The following is a 16,044-nucleotide window of genomic DNA, read 5'->3' on the forward strand; positions in this document are numbered from 1 at the left end:
GTTCACTTGCACATCCATTTTGTCATTCTCAGTGAATAAATTGCCCCATCTTGAGCAAGTAGTTGAAGGTTGAGTTCTTGACCCAAATAGCTGGTTTGGATGGAACTTAAGATTTGAATGGAAAAGATAAGAAACGAAGGAAAAGTTGACTTGTCAATTGATTTTCGACAGATAGAAAAGAAAAATTCGAATGAAAAACGAAAAAAAATTATTGAAAGTCTACTAATACTTGTTAAATAATCATATTGCCCTGTTAGAATGACTTCTCTTCTCCTCTCTTCCTTTCTTTCACAATTTATTGTAAAAGTTTTCTCGTACTTTCCTTTCTGTCCTAAACTCACAAACTAGCTGAAAAGAGAAATGCAAAACGCAAAATAAAGGGAAAAAGAAAAGAAAAGAAGAAAGCGAAGAAATCAACGCCAAACCGTCGCTATCCTGTACCAATCCTTCATCATCCTATTCCCTTCTTATCGAAAACGCAACAGAACGCACGCTCGTCTCGCCTTTGCACTTTGCACTTTGCACTTTGCAGAGGAAACCAAAAAAAAAAAAAAAAAAAAACCAGCAAATTTTGCAGCCATATATAAACGACTTGGAACTTTTCAATATCCTCCTCATCTTCCAAATCTCAGATTCTCAATCCTCCTCCACCCTATCCACTATACCAACAGGCCCAACTCCAACGAGCAACAACAACAACTGGTAGCAGTGGTAGTTTCTTTACTTTGCATATTCCTATTCTCAGCTCAGAGTCAATACCAGTAATAAATTCAACGGTAGATGAAACCACCACCTCCGTAGTTGAATCCCTACAAATTTTTCACACCAGTAAGAATTAGAGAAGTAAAGAAGATAATGGGGACTGGTTCATCAAAAAACCCAGACTGCAGCAGCTCCCATGGCAGCGACGACAGGGAAGACCAAGGCGGGGGTCAGCTCTACGTCTCCCTTAAAATGGAGGAAAACAGTTACCTCCTCAAATCCGAACTCATTCCCCACGTCTACGGCTCCGTTCCCCTCGTCGGCTCCTGGGACCCCTCCAAAGCCGTAAGTCCTCCCCACTTCATCTAAATTAGCATTAGTTAATTGAATCACCTAATGTTCAATCCATGCGTCGTCGTCATCATCATCACCATCCTCATGAGTCGGTTAATCATTCCATTCTTTTATTTACTTCATAAGCTTGCAATGGAACGCGAATCCTCCTCAATGTGGGAATTGAGCTTCGTTGTCCCACCTAATCACGGTAACGCTTCTCTCCACCTCGTTAACTATCGGTTTGATTGGTTGATGAGTTCAGCTTAAATTGTTGATCAATTTTGTTGTAATGAAAATGTAGAGACATTGGATTTTAAGTTTCTGTTGAAGCCCAAGTACAGCAATTCGCCATGTGTAGTGGAGGAAGGTCCCAACAGGCTGTTAACAGGGGGAACATTACAAGGGGATGCAAGGTCTGCAGTGTTCCGATTGAGTGGAGGTGAGGTTCTTCTTGAGTATAGGGTGTTTATAAAGGCCGACAGGGTTTCCCCATTTGATCTCGCGGCTAGTTGGAGGGCTTATCAGGAGAATCTTCAGCCTTCTACTGTTCGTGGTATACCGGATGTTAGTATGAATTCCGTACCAGAGTCGGGTACCGAGGTAAGAATGCAATTAAGAGTTCGTACAAATAGAATTTCTTTAACTACTTACTGTTTAGTGGAGCTTTATAATTTATATTTGACGCTGGATGAAATTAGTTCTGTATATGATTGTGTTGAGCTGAGATGTGGAAATTGTAATTTTGGAACGCTTATGATCGATTCTTTCTCACAAATTTTATATAAAGAGTTCAGGAAGTTACATTATGTGCATTAAAAAAAGGGAAAAATATTCTCCCGAGGCATGTGCATTCTCTACTTTTTTTTTTTTTGGTGGGGATAAGAGTTTCCTTTTATTGCCCAACTGAAGAAATGGGGTAGCAAACCTATTATTAACCTCCTCGGCAGGTAATTGAGAGATTTCCGGATTGACAAGAAATCAGATAGTAAATGGAATAAACAAGTGCCTGGTTAGAGAAACTGCATAAAGCTCATCCTATGTGTTTCGTTCAAGAAGGGAAGACTCTTGACTTTCCTGTCTTGAAAACAAGGTCAGAAAGATGGAAATTGATCAGCTAGCAATACGACTCCGGCTTTAAGTAGTTAGGGGACTGAAATCAGAGGCTAACAGATGTTTCTGATTAGCGCAAAGAGGACGGAAAGAGAATTATCTTTGTGTTTTTTTATTTTGTTTTGGGGGGTGGGGGTGGGGGTGGGGGAGGGTGGAGTAAGTCTGAAATCATTCACATTATGAAAGATTGTGATGGTCAGTTTATTTTATTGCCTCCTGCAAGCTAGTCTGGTCCTATTGTCGTGTCCAAGATTGGCACAGAAAACACGAATGTGGTTAGGTTAATATTATTCGCATTAACTTCCAACCAGACTGTCAATAGCCCTTTTACATCCACCATTAGTGTTCCTCCTTTATTATGCAAGACTTGGAGATATCTCCTGGTAGTCTTTAATGTTTCTCAAGCAAAGTTGGTTTCTACTAGTCTTCTTAGTGATTGTTGGTTAAAGTTGGCTCAAGTTGTAGGGTATCTGTGGAGCTATGTAGTTCTACTTTCTCTGCATTCAATAGATTGCTAGAATCTCAATTGGATGTTTGGTTGTTCTTCTGCTCAGAATTGTTCTTCAGCAAGTTTGGAGCTTGATCTTGAACACTATGTTGTCCCAGCTCCAACAACGTCTGCAAACTCTGGATTGCTTTATGCAGCTAATATGACAGAAACTCCTAGGTCACTGAGTCATGCTAACGCATTCTCCAAAGCAGCTGGTGGTGCATCACATCCCGTCAGTATTGGTGTTCCCACTGAAAGACCTGCAACTATCAAGGTTAAAAATGATACCTGAACTTGTGATAAATCTCATCTCATCCTTCAAGTTCAGAGAATAGCAACTTAAGATCATCTGCGTCTGGTATTAAGTTTTGCATCTTACTATCTTATCATTGATGGTGAAAGAATCACGTGTTATGTACATTTAGCATATTCTGTATCTGAAGTTAGAATATCACAAGCAGAAATTTAATTTAATTTAGAAAGTAGTTGGGATTTAGGTCTAAGTTTGAGTTGGAAATAGCCATTTTCCTGCACAGTGTTACGCAATTTGAGTCATGCGCTGCATCATTTACCATCATTAAATGACTCTTTTTCATCAGATGCTGCGTGTTCTTCATGTCTGACTCATGTGTCTAGGATCTCAGGTTTGGTTTTGAGTGACAGAAATATCTATGTTATTTCAGTCATGTTTTCAATACATATACTTTTTGAAATTTGTTAATATTTGCATCTTAAAATTTTTTATGGCATTTATCCTATCATTTCATCAGGAGATGGAAGTCATTGTTCCCGACCCAACTATAGTGTATTCAAGTTCTGGCATTGTTGAATCGAAGTCTGTAGGAACATTGTCATCATTGCAGAAGCAAGATGGTCAAAGAGGACTATTTGTGGATAGGGGTGTAGGATCTCCAAGGCTAGTCAAATCACCTAGTTTAACTACTTTTACTGTTGATCAGAATGTTCATTCAGAAGCCAAGGTTTGTATACAGAGACCTTGTTATCTCAGGAATATACGCTTGTCTTTCACTCATAGCTTGCCCTTTTGCTGGAAACTGTGGGTTTCATGATCTTGATACTTGCTGTGATTGTAGAACCCAATACCAGCAGCTGCAGGCGCTGTTGCTGCTGCAGCTGTAGCAGACCAGATGCTAGGTCCAAAGGAGGATAGACATCTAGCTATTGTCCTGGTACATCTTGAAAAATTAAATAAGGATGATTTATTTGTCTAGAAATTGAACTTATTGCTTAGAGCTTGATGATGAGGACCCATCTGACACTGAATTATTGTCAGCAGGCAACATTCATTTTAAACTTTTCATGATTCTATCAGTTAAATCTCAAAGTAAATAATCAGACAAGTCTTATGCTTATTTTTATTTATTTTTATATAGTTATTTATTTATGTATATTGTGGGTACTGCAGGTTGGCTTGCCTGCTAGGGGCAAAACTTTTACGGCAGCTAAACTCACTAGATATCTTCGTTGGTTGGGTCATGACACCAAACACTTTAATGTGGGAAAGGTGATTAGTGCTGTCATCAATGCTGTTTCTCTTCTACCTGCAGACTTAAGGTAACTAAATAACTTGGTTTTGTTTGTAACAGTACCGAAGACTAAAGCTTGGGACTAATCAGGTAATGACAATTTTCTCAAGGAATAATTTTTGTTTGTTCAGACTGTAGTTCAGTTAAATATTAACAAGAATTAGCCTTAGCCAATAAAACAATTCATAAAATCTAATGAAGAATGCAATCACTTTAAATGGTTTACTGCCTTTGAAGAATATATGTGCTCATTCGATGATGCACTATCTAGCACTCTTTTACACACAGTTCAGTTTTTATTTACTAGTTCATCTGGAATGCATTACTTGTGTTGCAAGCGTGAATGGAGAAAGCTGATATGTACTCCATGAATAATTCAAATACTGTAACGATTACATCTTGGCAGCAGTTTCATGTGAATAAGTTGAATCAATGTATTTTTGAGTGGAAAGAGGAACTTATTTTGTTCATCAAACTTTGGAAGTTCATGAGGTCAACCAGGCCAAATTACCCTGCAAATTTTCACATGTATTTGTTATCATTCTTCTGCAGTTTCTTGAATAAAGAATAGTGTTTGATACTTATTTAACTCTTCATCTTTTGTGAAGCTTCCACGTGCTTGCTTGTAAAAGTTTTAGGTTTTCCTGAATGGCAGTTTTAGGTTTTCTTGCTGAAATTAGTTGTCATGATTTATCAAAAGTAGTTATAATTGTTGCTCCCCTAACTTCAGTGGCTATTTTTGTTAATCCCATTCACCAAATCAGCACCTACTCTCTCCAGCTGCTCTTCTTCAATGATTTGCATACTTCCTTTTTACTGTTAGATGAATGTCATTCCACATCCTCTTATTACTATAAGAATAGTTTATAATGACGACTATGTTCTCTTCCAAAATTGATTCATGTAGTCTGCTGACTTCTTCCGAGGAGATAATCCAGAAGGCATAGAGGCGCGCAATGAGGTAAATATTTATAGGAGCATTTGCTGTTAGAAAATGCAAGTTTTGTTGGTGAGTTTAGCTTTAGCTTTTGTTGTAAATCTGATGCTATATTTGATAGTATCCTCAAATGGGGAAACTTGATTGTGTGAATAAGCATTACGATTTTGGATGAAGATGGAGTACCTTATCTATGAAAAATCATCATTGGCTACAATGTCTAAGTAGCTTGAGAATGTGATGTCGTTGGTTGATGCTACTATGGGTTTTTTTCCTTGGATTTGCTCAATGCTTCTTCCTTCTATATGTCCTCTTCAAAGTCCACATCTTCATTATTACAATACGCTATGCTATGGCATGGATGTCAGACACAGGCAAATCTGGCATGCAAATGAATTTGAAATTATATCAAACGTGGTTTGTAATCAGCCGTGTACTTCTATGAGTTGTGCTGTCACTCTCACTGATGGCATTTGGGTAATAGACCTCCAATTAAGACTAATCTATTGTGAAAGTTTGATCTCTTCTGATTGCTTTGATGTTTTTAGCTGCCTATATCTTAATTCATTGACTAAATTGACATTTTTGTCTGCTCATAGTTTTAATACATGACCTGCAACTAGGTAGCAGCTTTAGCTATGGAGGATATGATAGCTTGGATGCAGGAGGGTGGCCAAGTAAGTTGGGACTTTTTGTTGTAGCATTTATCTCTAGTTCTTATAAACTGGTCATTCTAATCAACTGTAGGTAGGGATATTTGATGCTACAAACAGTTCCAGGAAAAGACGGAATATGTTAATGAGAATGGCTGAAGGAAAATGCAAGGTATGTAACTAACTAGTTGCTTATTCAAGAAGCTCAAGTTTCACTTTTGTTTGTTTGGCGGAAATCCACTATCAGCACTGGTCTTCAACCTGAGGTGCGAGTGCATCAAGACTTGTAAATACACATTTTGCTTTCGGATGACCATCTTCTTCTTCTTATTAAATGATTGCCTTGCTGTTATCTGAGTGTCATTTTTGTCTTCAGCTGCCTGAACTCCTATAGTGTTACATGCCTGTAGTATGTCACATGTTTAGGCAGTTGGTTTGCTGTTTTAATAGCCTATTCTTTTTTTTTACTGCAGATTTTTTTTTTAGAGACAATATGCAATGATCGCCAGATAATTGAAAGAAATATCCGCCTCAAAATTCAACAGAGCCCTGACTATGCTGAAGAGTATGATGCTTAATTTTTAGTTAGTCTTAGTTTGGCAGATGTTATCATGACAGGATAATCAGTGTTATTTTGCAGACCAGATTTTGAAGCTGGATATTGGGATTTCAGAAGTCGACTTGACAATTACGAAAAAGTAGTTTTCTGAAGCATTCTTTTGGTGTTTAATCTTTAGTAATGGGATGTAATGGATCATATTGATTCTTTCAAGGTTTCCAGGTTTATGAAACTGTAGAAGAAGGTTCTTACATCAAAATGATTGACATGGTCAGTGGTCATGGTGGACAAATACAAGTGTGCAACCTCATCTCTGTCTTTATATTATTTATTTTAACATCGCCCTATTTTCTTTATAAAATTCTACTAACTCTATGTACACCCCAAAAAATAAAAGAGCCTTTAACATCAGTTGTTTACTTTTGTAATGTACTCAACTAAATCTATTTACAGATAAATGGAAAAACAAAAATTCTGTTTTATGTCTTGTGTGCTGTGTATTACAGGCCAACAAAGAAACTTTCTAGTGATAACCGGAATCCATAACTCTTTTGCATCTTCTGAGAATAAATAAAAAGAGTAGGCAGCATGTGATAAGTATTATGATGGGTTTTGTGATTGAGTAACTTTAGAGACGGTATTGCGCTATAGACGCTGAAGTTTTAGGGTGTTATGGAGTGTAAATTTACTAGTCTAGGGAGGTAAGTCATCTGTCGACGTATAGTGGATGTTGTAACTGTCTATATTTGGAACTTTATAATTGACACCACTTTGAGAGAAAAAGATAATCATTAGCTTGATCTTACTTTATGTGCAATATTCGCACATCAAATATGAAATTTAAATGGTTACTGAAGCTGAATAGACAATTTTATTTTCAGGAAACGCACCTTGGTGATGGTATTTAATGGATTATCTGTGTAATGCTTTTTTTCCCCCTCTCCGGACTTGTATGATAGTTACAATTCCGTGACGGAAAAGCTTCACTTGCACCAGTTATTGCAATATCTACTATTTGAAGAGGAATCAGAAATTGGAAGATTAACATGCATGAAGTGTTGAAGTTCATATGAGATCATTTCATATGTTTGACTTAATTATTTTTTAGAAGAAATGTCACGTTGACTTCAATCTTATTTTGAAGTTCTTTTACATTTTTTAGATAGCAGTTCACAGTCCATTCATGAACTTTTTATTATAAACTTTAGTAATAAGTTTTTATGCAGGTGAACAATATTAGTGGCTATCTTCCTGGGCGTATTGTCTTTTTCTTGGTATGTTGATATGAGTAGCATTATTTCTGTCTACAGAAACCTGTTAATTACATTATGTACTTGATAAATGTCTGTTTAAGCACGTCTGGCAGTAAAGTGTGCCAGGTCCTCCGTGTTATTTCATGGAAACACCTGAGTCCTTTAGATGTCATCCAGGTGAATACACACCTAACACCTCGTCCAATCTTGCTGACGAGGCATGGAGAAAGTCGAGACAATGTCAGGGGCAGAATTGGGGGTGATTCTGTTTTGAGGTTTGGCCTTATGCGTTCTTATTCATTTTCATACAAATACTAAGGATATATATAACTTGATTGACAATCTTCCATCAATATTATGTAGTCGTGTTTCTTTTTCTGTGAATGCAATCTCTTTACTTATATAAATTTATCCTGAGCTTGGAACAGCAAGTTTGGCTTGTATGAGTTTTTCTATGTGAAGAAATAGATGCTTTATGAGAAGACCGTTGGGCTAATAGATGAAAGTACAAGAGGATTTTGGCCCTGTCTGCGTCTAGGAATGAGTTCATCTGTAGAATAGGTCAAAAATGAACTCTGTAAAGCTTGAATTTCATTATTTGGGTGTTGAACCATATATAATGCTCTTGTACTGTTGCTTTTAATTAAATCTTAGATACAACATCCTCTGAGGCTGAAATTGTCCTAGCACGTTTACTTGAGTTTTTGCCGTCTCTTTATAAATATCCCCACCTTCATGGGAACTATTCTTGGCAGCTTGACATTGAGAACTAATCTATTAAATTCTCATTGCTGTGTAATATTGATACCATCATGTACTGCTTTTTCAACTAGAAGTTATGTTACTTTCTCATAAACAATAGCTGTCCCTAAATTGGCTGCAAGCGTAGGATTAAGAACCTTTTGTTATTATTGAAGTACATGTTAATCTTTGAGCATAGTTGACATAATGTTCTAATTGTATGTTTCAAGTGTATATAGTATTTCAATCTTGTTAAAGGTTGCTCCTCCTGTAAGAACATTGGCGTTTGTGGACAAGGATTTTGTCTCTAGTCTGATATGATTGGATTGATTGCTTCACTGTTAAATATTCATGACGTCTTATTTTCTTCATGTGACAAATATGTTCTCATACCTGCTTTTTATGAACAGCGATACTGGAGAGGTTTATGCTAAGAAACTAGCTAATTTTGTGGAAAAGCGTCTGAAAAATGAAAGAGCAGCTTCTGTAAGTTCTGTTATTCCCCTTATATGTTGCTTCTAATTCAATGGAAGTTGAACCCTATCAATGCAGTTTTAAATCTGTTCTGCAATGAACATTCGATTTCTTTTTCCTTTATCGAGCTCTAACTTCATCGCTAGTACACTGTTGAAGTAGTTTTTTTGTGATTGACTTTTAAATGTTTCAATGTTTCTTGGGGCTCAGTCAGTAGAAGAAGGTGTTTGAAGCTTAATGTTGGCATGGTGATGTGACATGAGTATTGACACCGCATTTCTTTCTATTGTGGCTCAGATATGGACCAGCACATTGCAGAGAACAATTTTGACTGCTAATCCAATTGTTGGATTTCCCAAGGTTAGCATGTGTGTGGAAACCAAAAAAGGCAGTTTTCTCATCCTAGGAAGAACTGTGTTATGTAAAGAAGTTTGGTATATCATGATATTTTGCCTTGAGAGTTCTGCCAAGAGTTTTCTCATTTTTCCCATCTTTGTTTTAGATACAATGGCGTGCACTTGACGAGATAAATGCAGGTGTATGCGATGGGATGACATATGAAGAAATTAAGAAAAACATGCCCGACGAGTATGAGTATGCCTTCTGAGAATTTTATTTTTTTCTTAAAGTAACTCGTATACATAGAATTCAATAGCAGGTTGTGAAAATGCATAATCCGATTGGACATTTTAAACCATTTGTGTTTGATGTCTTGCTGACAAAGCTCTGTTCCTCGTGGGTGTTATGTAATAGACTGTTAGAAACAGAATTAGGGTCTTCTTCCTGCAAATAATGCCCAAGGACACAACTTTCTGGAACCGTATTTGCTCAAAATCTGTATCTTTTGTATGCTGAATTTTTATAAGGCTCATGGCATTCAATCAATTACAGGTCACGAAAAAAGGACAAGCTGAGATATAGATACCCTCGTGGCGAGTCTTACCTGGATGTTATACAAAGGTGTCACTCTCAAATTTAATGAGTCATCTGATTATTTAAAGTACTCAAAACTTGTTTTTATGCTAGTTCAGTTGACTCTCAACTCATTGCAGGCTAGAGCCTGTGATTATTGAGCTTGAACGACAACGGGCACCTGTTGTGGTGATATCTCACCAGGTTATACGTGGGGACATTAAGTTGCATAAACGCTTAAACATAGACTCGTCTTAAAAGCATTGACTTACTTTCTTTGTAAAATTCTATTGTAGGCGGTACTGAGAGCTTTATATGCTTATTTTGCGGATAGACCATTGAAGGAAATTCCGCACATAGAGGTGCTTATGTTTATAAATATGATTCTATGCTTATCATAGAATCATGGAATAGCATTCATGAAATATTTTGCAAAATTGGTTTATATCTCAAGTTTTGCTGGTGAGGCTAGTACCTATACTTAGATTTGGAATTTAATTGGTTTTGCATTTTCAGGTGCCGCTTCACACAATTATAGAGATACAAATGGGAGTAAGTGGTGTCCAGGAGAAAAGATACAAGCTCATGTAAGTTTAGGTTCTATTAGGAAGTTCTTTGCCTGACTTTTGCAACTCATGATGCTTGGTCAAGGCTTCATTCCTTAAAACTCTTATTGGATGCGGATGCCTATAGCGTCAATTGTTTTTGAGTAGCGATTCAATTTTCTCAAACAGCGATACGGGTATAATCCTGAATTTTGTCTTTGGACTACTAAAAAAAATAAAGGGAAAGAAGAACTGTCCTTTGATTCCATTTCTCGTATCGTGCTATGTTCTTCTATCCCCTGTTTATGGCTTTTGCTCGTACTTATTTCTAAATTAAGTCTTGGTTATATGATACTGCTAGAGATATCTCTTTTTCTTTTATACTTGTGTGTTTTTCACGAGCATATATATATGTGAAGCCTACAGAGGTAAGAAAGGGGACCATAGGTGATGGGACTCGTTGCAGCATATGAACTAGACGTAGAACCTCCCCCTCTCCTCTCCATCTCCCCAAAGAATTCAGCTACAAAGCTGGTCTATACATTTATATTAAACGAGGCAAATGAGTAGACCAGGTTTCTGACCCAAAGTAAGAATGCGTAGAGAATTTAGGTTCGAATGGGCTGCTGCTTACTGTGTGCCGTGTACCTGCTAGCCAAAGTTTGAAACTGTTTTGGGCTCGTTGTTAAAAAAGTGGTTGAAAAATGTGTTCACGAAAAATATAAAAACTTTTCTGCAAAAACTCACAATCCAAAATAAAAATTTTTCTGCAAAGGTTGGTTCCCTCTTTTATTTTGGCCGGTTGATTTGATTGCACTGTGTCTCACCAATATGGTGTCAAAGCTAAGCTCAGAAAGACACCGCCAACGAATCTGATTTCCTCAAATCCCCCAGTACAGTAGGAGCAATTCCTAACTGCAGCCGAAGGAGGAAACCTTTGGTCAACGACCCGAAATCCTAAATTGGTGGGAAGTCGCCAGCTGTTTGTGTTCGATACGAGTGGTCTTTGCCTTTGACTGAGGTCAGAGGTCACGAGCCCACCCGCACCAAAGTTGATGCAAATCCGTCTTTGCCTAAAACATGCACCAAAACCTGGACGTAGCCACCAAGCAGTAGACTGTGGGTGAGAGGGAGGGATATAGGCTTGGCGCATATTAGTAGGGGAAGGAAGGTATTAGGAGGGCGGAGGACGTCAAAAGTCCTTAGGCCTCCGCTCTTTGTTTTGCCCAATTCACATGAGAACCCCTGAGACTAATATAAACTCTCGAAATACCTTAGCAGGGCCCCTGTTTCTGAAATTAACGATAGACACTAATAAGATAACACAAATTATTAGGCGCAACGCACATATTAGTGCGCATATCTTCTGTATTATATACATACTACATGCATGGATTTGGGATCACCTCCGCGGGATAAAATGATATACTAATTCTAGTAGGTGGGAAAAATCCAGTTTTATATTGGCATGGTAGTAGTATAACTAAAAGTACTGACCTGTGGCTGCCGTCGCCTTCACGAGACCTTTATTTCAGGTCCCTTTGCCATTTTTCATGCATCCGACTCCCTCTCTGGTCTCTAACCTCCTTGGTCTAAGGGTTCTCTTTTGACCTTGTGAACTCATCATATCAGAAAAACTACTAATTATCCGACAGCAATCCGAGGGCACAGTCCCCCTTTTGTTTAATTCGTTCACCACGACTTTAAATTCACGCATACGCATACGTGATTCCATAATTGATAATGCTACTAGGAAGGAAAAGTTGAACGAGATCCCATGCCTTTTGCCTAAATTCTTCCCGATAAACCCTCATTCATACTTTCCCCGGAAGCTCTACTGCGCACGTACGTACTATAGAATATCACTCACATCGTTCACTCGGCCCTTTTTAACCTAAGCCAGCATGTTCGATACGGCATCCACAAGGTCAAACTCCATTAGCAATCCGGTGAACAATTTAGTTCATGACATCCTCTCCCACGACAGTAATGTCATGCTCGCCGCGGTCATCTCATTGCTTCTGGTGATTCTCTTTGTCTTACTGCTGCATGTTTATGCTAAATGGTTTCTAGTAAAAGCCCGTCAAAGGAGTAGAAGGTCTGTTTCGGTTCCACAAGTTTTAGGAGCCCGTTTTCATCACTTTCCTTCGATCCTGGTTGACACCACAGTTAATTCTGCTGCCTCCCCGACGATGGGTCTCGAATCTTCGGCCATTTCTTCCATACCGCTTTTTGTGTTCAGAGCTGATGACGGTGACGACGACGAGCATAATAAGCATGGACGACTGAGTGAATGCGCTATCTGTTTGAGCTCGTTCGAAGATGAGGAAATGGGAAGGAAGCTGCCCCGGTGCAGCCATGCGTTTCACGTCGAATGCATTGATATGTGGTTGCATTCTCATTCAACTTGCCCAATTTGTCGTTGCCCAGTACTGACGTTCGAGGATCGTAAATCTCCTGATCAGTCCAAATTGTTAGGGGAGCGGGAGGCTGTTGATCGAGAAATAGCTGAAACAATAATATTGTTGGATGAAGTGGCCGCCGAAATGAGCGAAGACCAGACCTCATCAAGGCTGGACATTATAGTCCAGGAGGTTCCTAATACAGAGAATGGAAATAATTGCAGGAAAGACATAAATTCCGTGTGCTCGACATCGTCGTCCCCCCAATCAAACGCACATTTGGTCGTCGTCGGCGACTCCTTAAAGAGAATTATGAGCAGCAGGAGTAGATCTGAACGTAAGGTCCATCCCTCTGGGGGCGCTGCTGAATTGGACTTGTGATGCAAGAAGTCTTAAGGGTTCTATCCATGGGGATAGTGGTAATGAGGAGGGCAACCTTTTGAAATGTTTTCCGTTTTGGGTTTGAACGAACGAGTCTTCTTAATAATGGTTCTTCTTGTCAATTTCTTGTGTGGCAGACCTCCTTTCTTAATAATAATAGCAAGGCACTGTTTGGATTGAAGGAAAGAGAATGAAAGGAAAGGAGAGGACACTGGTGTAAAAGAAAAAGAAAGAAGTGCAGAGGGAATCGGAGTTCATCCATATTACGTATTTGAATCACAGAAGCAAAGGAAAGAAAATTATCACGAATTAGCTACGTTTTTACTCATAATTTAAAAGTTTAATTTATAAACACATAATAGGTTTTTCTCAGGAAATTTTATAGGAATAATTTTCATTAAATTTGGTGTATTTTTCCATCGTTTCCATCCACTCTTGGACAAAAAGGAAACAGACAAAAAAAATAATTAGATTTTATCCCTTCCTTTCCCTCCTCAAAAACCAATCCAGACATTAAAAACCTTATCCCTCCATTTCCGTCCAATTCTCTCAAAGCAAACACAGCCTGCAGGCCAATAAAATCCCAACATAACCCGTAGAGCTACAGTCATTGTTTGTCAAGGCATGGCTCAAATTCAGGTGCAGCTATCGCGGTTCATTTGTACCGCAAGAAATTATTTGCGACGTCGTGCGATACAGTAATTAAGTGTCTGCTTCACAATCTGAATTAATCATCAGAGTCACACTGACACAGCGAGCTAACAATTGCAGTACATACTTTAAACCAGGGAAGGCCAAATTGCCGGTGAAATTTTTCTGAGCTTGTGATTGGACCTAAATTAATGGGCCCACTATGCACATTGGGCTCAGAATCATTTAAAGTGGAGTATGTTAATTAGGAATTTAATAACGGGACATGGAATTTAATCAGGGACCAAATTAAAATATTCCTTCACACTCCATGCTTTTCCTTCAAGAACGGGTAGTAGCCATACCGCATTTTCACCTAAAAAAACACTATGCGCAATTAATTGGCTTACAAAAGGAATGAGCGGTTTTCTTGCTTGATTTTTAGAGAACAAGTTTTGAAGGTGGAAATAATTAATTGGTATGTGTTTTCCACTTTGAGCTGTGCCAAATATGTAAATGTAATGACCGCTTCCACTTCGATATGAGAGAGACTAACACCACAGGTTGGGTCATCGTACGTGTGTACATATAACTTGTAAAGTTCTCCTTATGGTTACTTTTAACAGCATCTGATCATGAGATATGAAACTTTCAAAAATTATGATACATGGGGTCCTCCATCTAAGATAAACTCCTGAAAATTTTATTCATAAAAACAGAAGAGATTTTTTTTTTTTTTTTTTTTTTTTAAAAAAAGAAGAGTAAATTGAGAAGAAGAATTTTTTTTTTTTTTTTAAAAAAGGAAGGCCATGCGTAGAATTTTTACATTTATGCAGCAATTAGTAGCGAAGCAGTGGTAGAAGAAGAAGAAGAAGGACAGAGGTTGGATCGACAAAGAGGACAGCTTGCCTTGTTTTGCAGCCATTTATCAACGCATTCAGAATGGAAGACATGCATGCATCCGGGAATCACCTTTACCCTTTCATTTTCTTCGAACAAAGCCAAGCAGATTGAGCACTCGTTATTATATTCTTCAACACTAGTACTACTGCTGCTACCCACTGCACCTTCCAACTCAGAACTACTACTACTTACCATAGCAGTGGTACTGCGCAATGAGCTATGCAAGAAAACGGGCAAGCTATTGATTGTGGCTTCATCAAGTCCCTTGTTGTTGTTGTTGTTCTGAGCCATCGAAACGCCAATTATTCCTCCGACTCCGAGTACTGCAGCATAAGCACTGGTACTTGTGCGGCCGGATGACGATGAAAACTGGCGATGTTGGCGAATAAAATAGAAGAAAAAGATGGTGATGAGGATTATGATGGACAAGACTAGAATGGCGATGACGGCTAAGCTGTGATTGTGAAACTGCAGACTCAGGTTGAGGTCAGAGAGATACCAATTATGGGTACTAGAGGCCGGTTCTACATCGTCTTCCAAGGCCATAAATTAAAAACTCTCAACTTACTGCTACTAATCAACGAACCGGATGGATGGAGGTTGGAAGCGTTTTTGAAAGAGAGATCAGATATGAAGCAGAACAAGTACTGGTGTAGTTACTGGGATGGATATGGAGAGATTTGAGTGAGTTATGGAAGTTATGGGGATCGAAGTATGGGGCGCCAGTACTCTTTAATTGTATATCACAGTACAAGCTGATCACAGGCACAACATCAGCTTCTTTTGCTTGTTGATTGGTGAGATAGCATTTGTTATCAGTTGGCCAGTAATAGTTTCGAGTTTCAACTGCATGACAACTCACTATCCCCGGAAGCCAGTAACTTTGCCGGTAAGGACTTGGATGGGTAATCAGCCATTCGGCCCCAATTTTCTGTATCTTTTTCGACCCTTGAATATTTGGAAGCTTTTAGACAGAAAGCTCTTATATTATATACTAGCCAGAAGAATTTTATAGACAGAAATGTTTTGAAAATTTTACATGGAATATAACTTTTTAATTAGTACACGATTTATGGATTCATCCCTATATATCCTCGGGCTTGTTCTCAACTACTTTCATTTTGTAAAAGCTGATTTTCTACAATTGATTCTTAAAAATTGGATTTCTGAGAACAACTCATGTGTTCTCATTTCTTGTTAAAAAAAAATCTATTTAAATAAATGCATGGATGTTCTAGAAAAAGTGTTTTGGTAGATAACTAATCCTGCTCTTAAATATTACTACTGCACAACATCCTCCAGACATCACCCTGAGTAATGTTTGATTGGGCATGGAAGAGATCTGCCATAATGTAATTGAATTCCTCTCGCAACTGTGCTCTATGTCCCACAAAACTCCCATGACTTTATGAGGATTAACGAATTTAGTTTGGTTCTAGGTTAGTGATTCTGTTTCGTTTGACTCCTGA

General features: G+C 38.3%; 2 protein-coding genes across 8 annotated transcripts; both read left to right on the forward strand.

The window, feature by feature from the left end:
• Positions 1-437: 437 nt before the first annotated feature.
• On the forward strand, positions 438-10,527 carry LOC113711396 (6-phosphofructo-2-kinase/fructose-2,6-bisphosphatase). Of its 7 annotated transcripts, none has more exons than XM_027234569.2 (23): positions 442-1,047; positions 1,183-1,246; positions 1,340-1,638; positions 2,703-2,912; positions 3,409-3,618; positions 3,733-3,828; positions 4,065-4,163; positions 4,246-4,275; positions 5,093-5,146; positions 5,746-5,799; positions 5,870-5,947; positions 6,249-6,340; positions 6,416-6,473; positions 6,557-6,631; positions 7,561-7,608; positions 7,765-7,862; positions 8,739-8,814; positions 9,100-9,162; positions 9,305-9,390; positions 9,694-9,762; positions 9,855-9,918; positions 10,011-10,076; positions 10,231-10,527. In XM_027234569.2, exons 1-23 carry the CDS (start codon positions 856-858, stop codon positions 10,303-10,305), a joined length of 2,256 nt encoding a protein of 751 aa, XP_027090370.1. In that variant the 5' UTR covers positions 442-855; the 3' UTR covers positions 10,306-10,527. The 7 variants fall into 7 exon arrangements, 5 of the variants coding, with proteins under 5 accessions (XP_071917110.1, XP_071917101.1, XP_071917106.1 ...); XM_027234565.2 differs by having other exon boundaries at positions 444-1,047; positions 9,305-9,396; XR_011819810.1 differs by lacking the exon at positions 10,231-10,527 and having other exon boundaries at positions 439-1,047; positions 9,834-9,918; positions 10,011-10,071.
• Positions 10,528-10,640: 113 nt separating this feature from the next.
• Positions 10,641-13,201, forward strand: LOC113695902 (RING-H2 finger protein ATL64-like). The gene has a single exon (XM_027215103.2). It carries the CDS (start codon positions 12,164-12,166, stop codon positions 13,040-13,042), a length of 879 nt encoding a protein of 292 aa, XP_027070904.1. The 5' UTR covers positions 10,641-12,163; the 3' UTR covers positions 13,043-13,201.
• The last annotated feature ends 2,843 nt before the right edge of the window (positions 13,202-16,044 follow it).

This window comes from Coffea arabica, chromosome 1e, assembly GCF_036785885.1.
Source record: "Coffea arabica cultivar ET-39 chromosome 1e, Coffea Arabica ET-39 HiFi, whole genome shotgun sequence".
In the NCBI taxonomy this organism is placed as follows: Eukaryota; Viridiplantae; Streptophyta; class Magnoliopsida; order Gentianales; family Rubiaceae; genus Coffea; species Coffea arabica.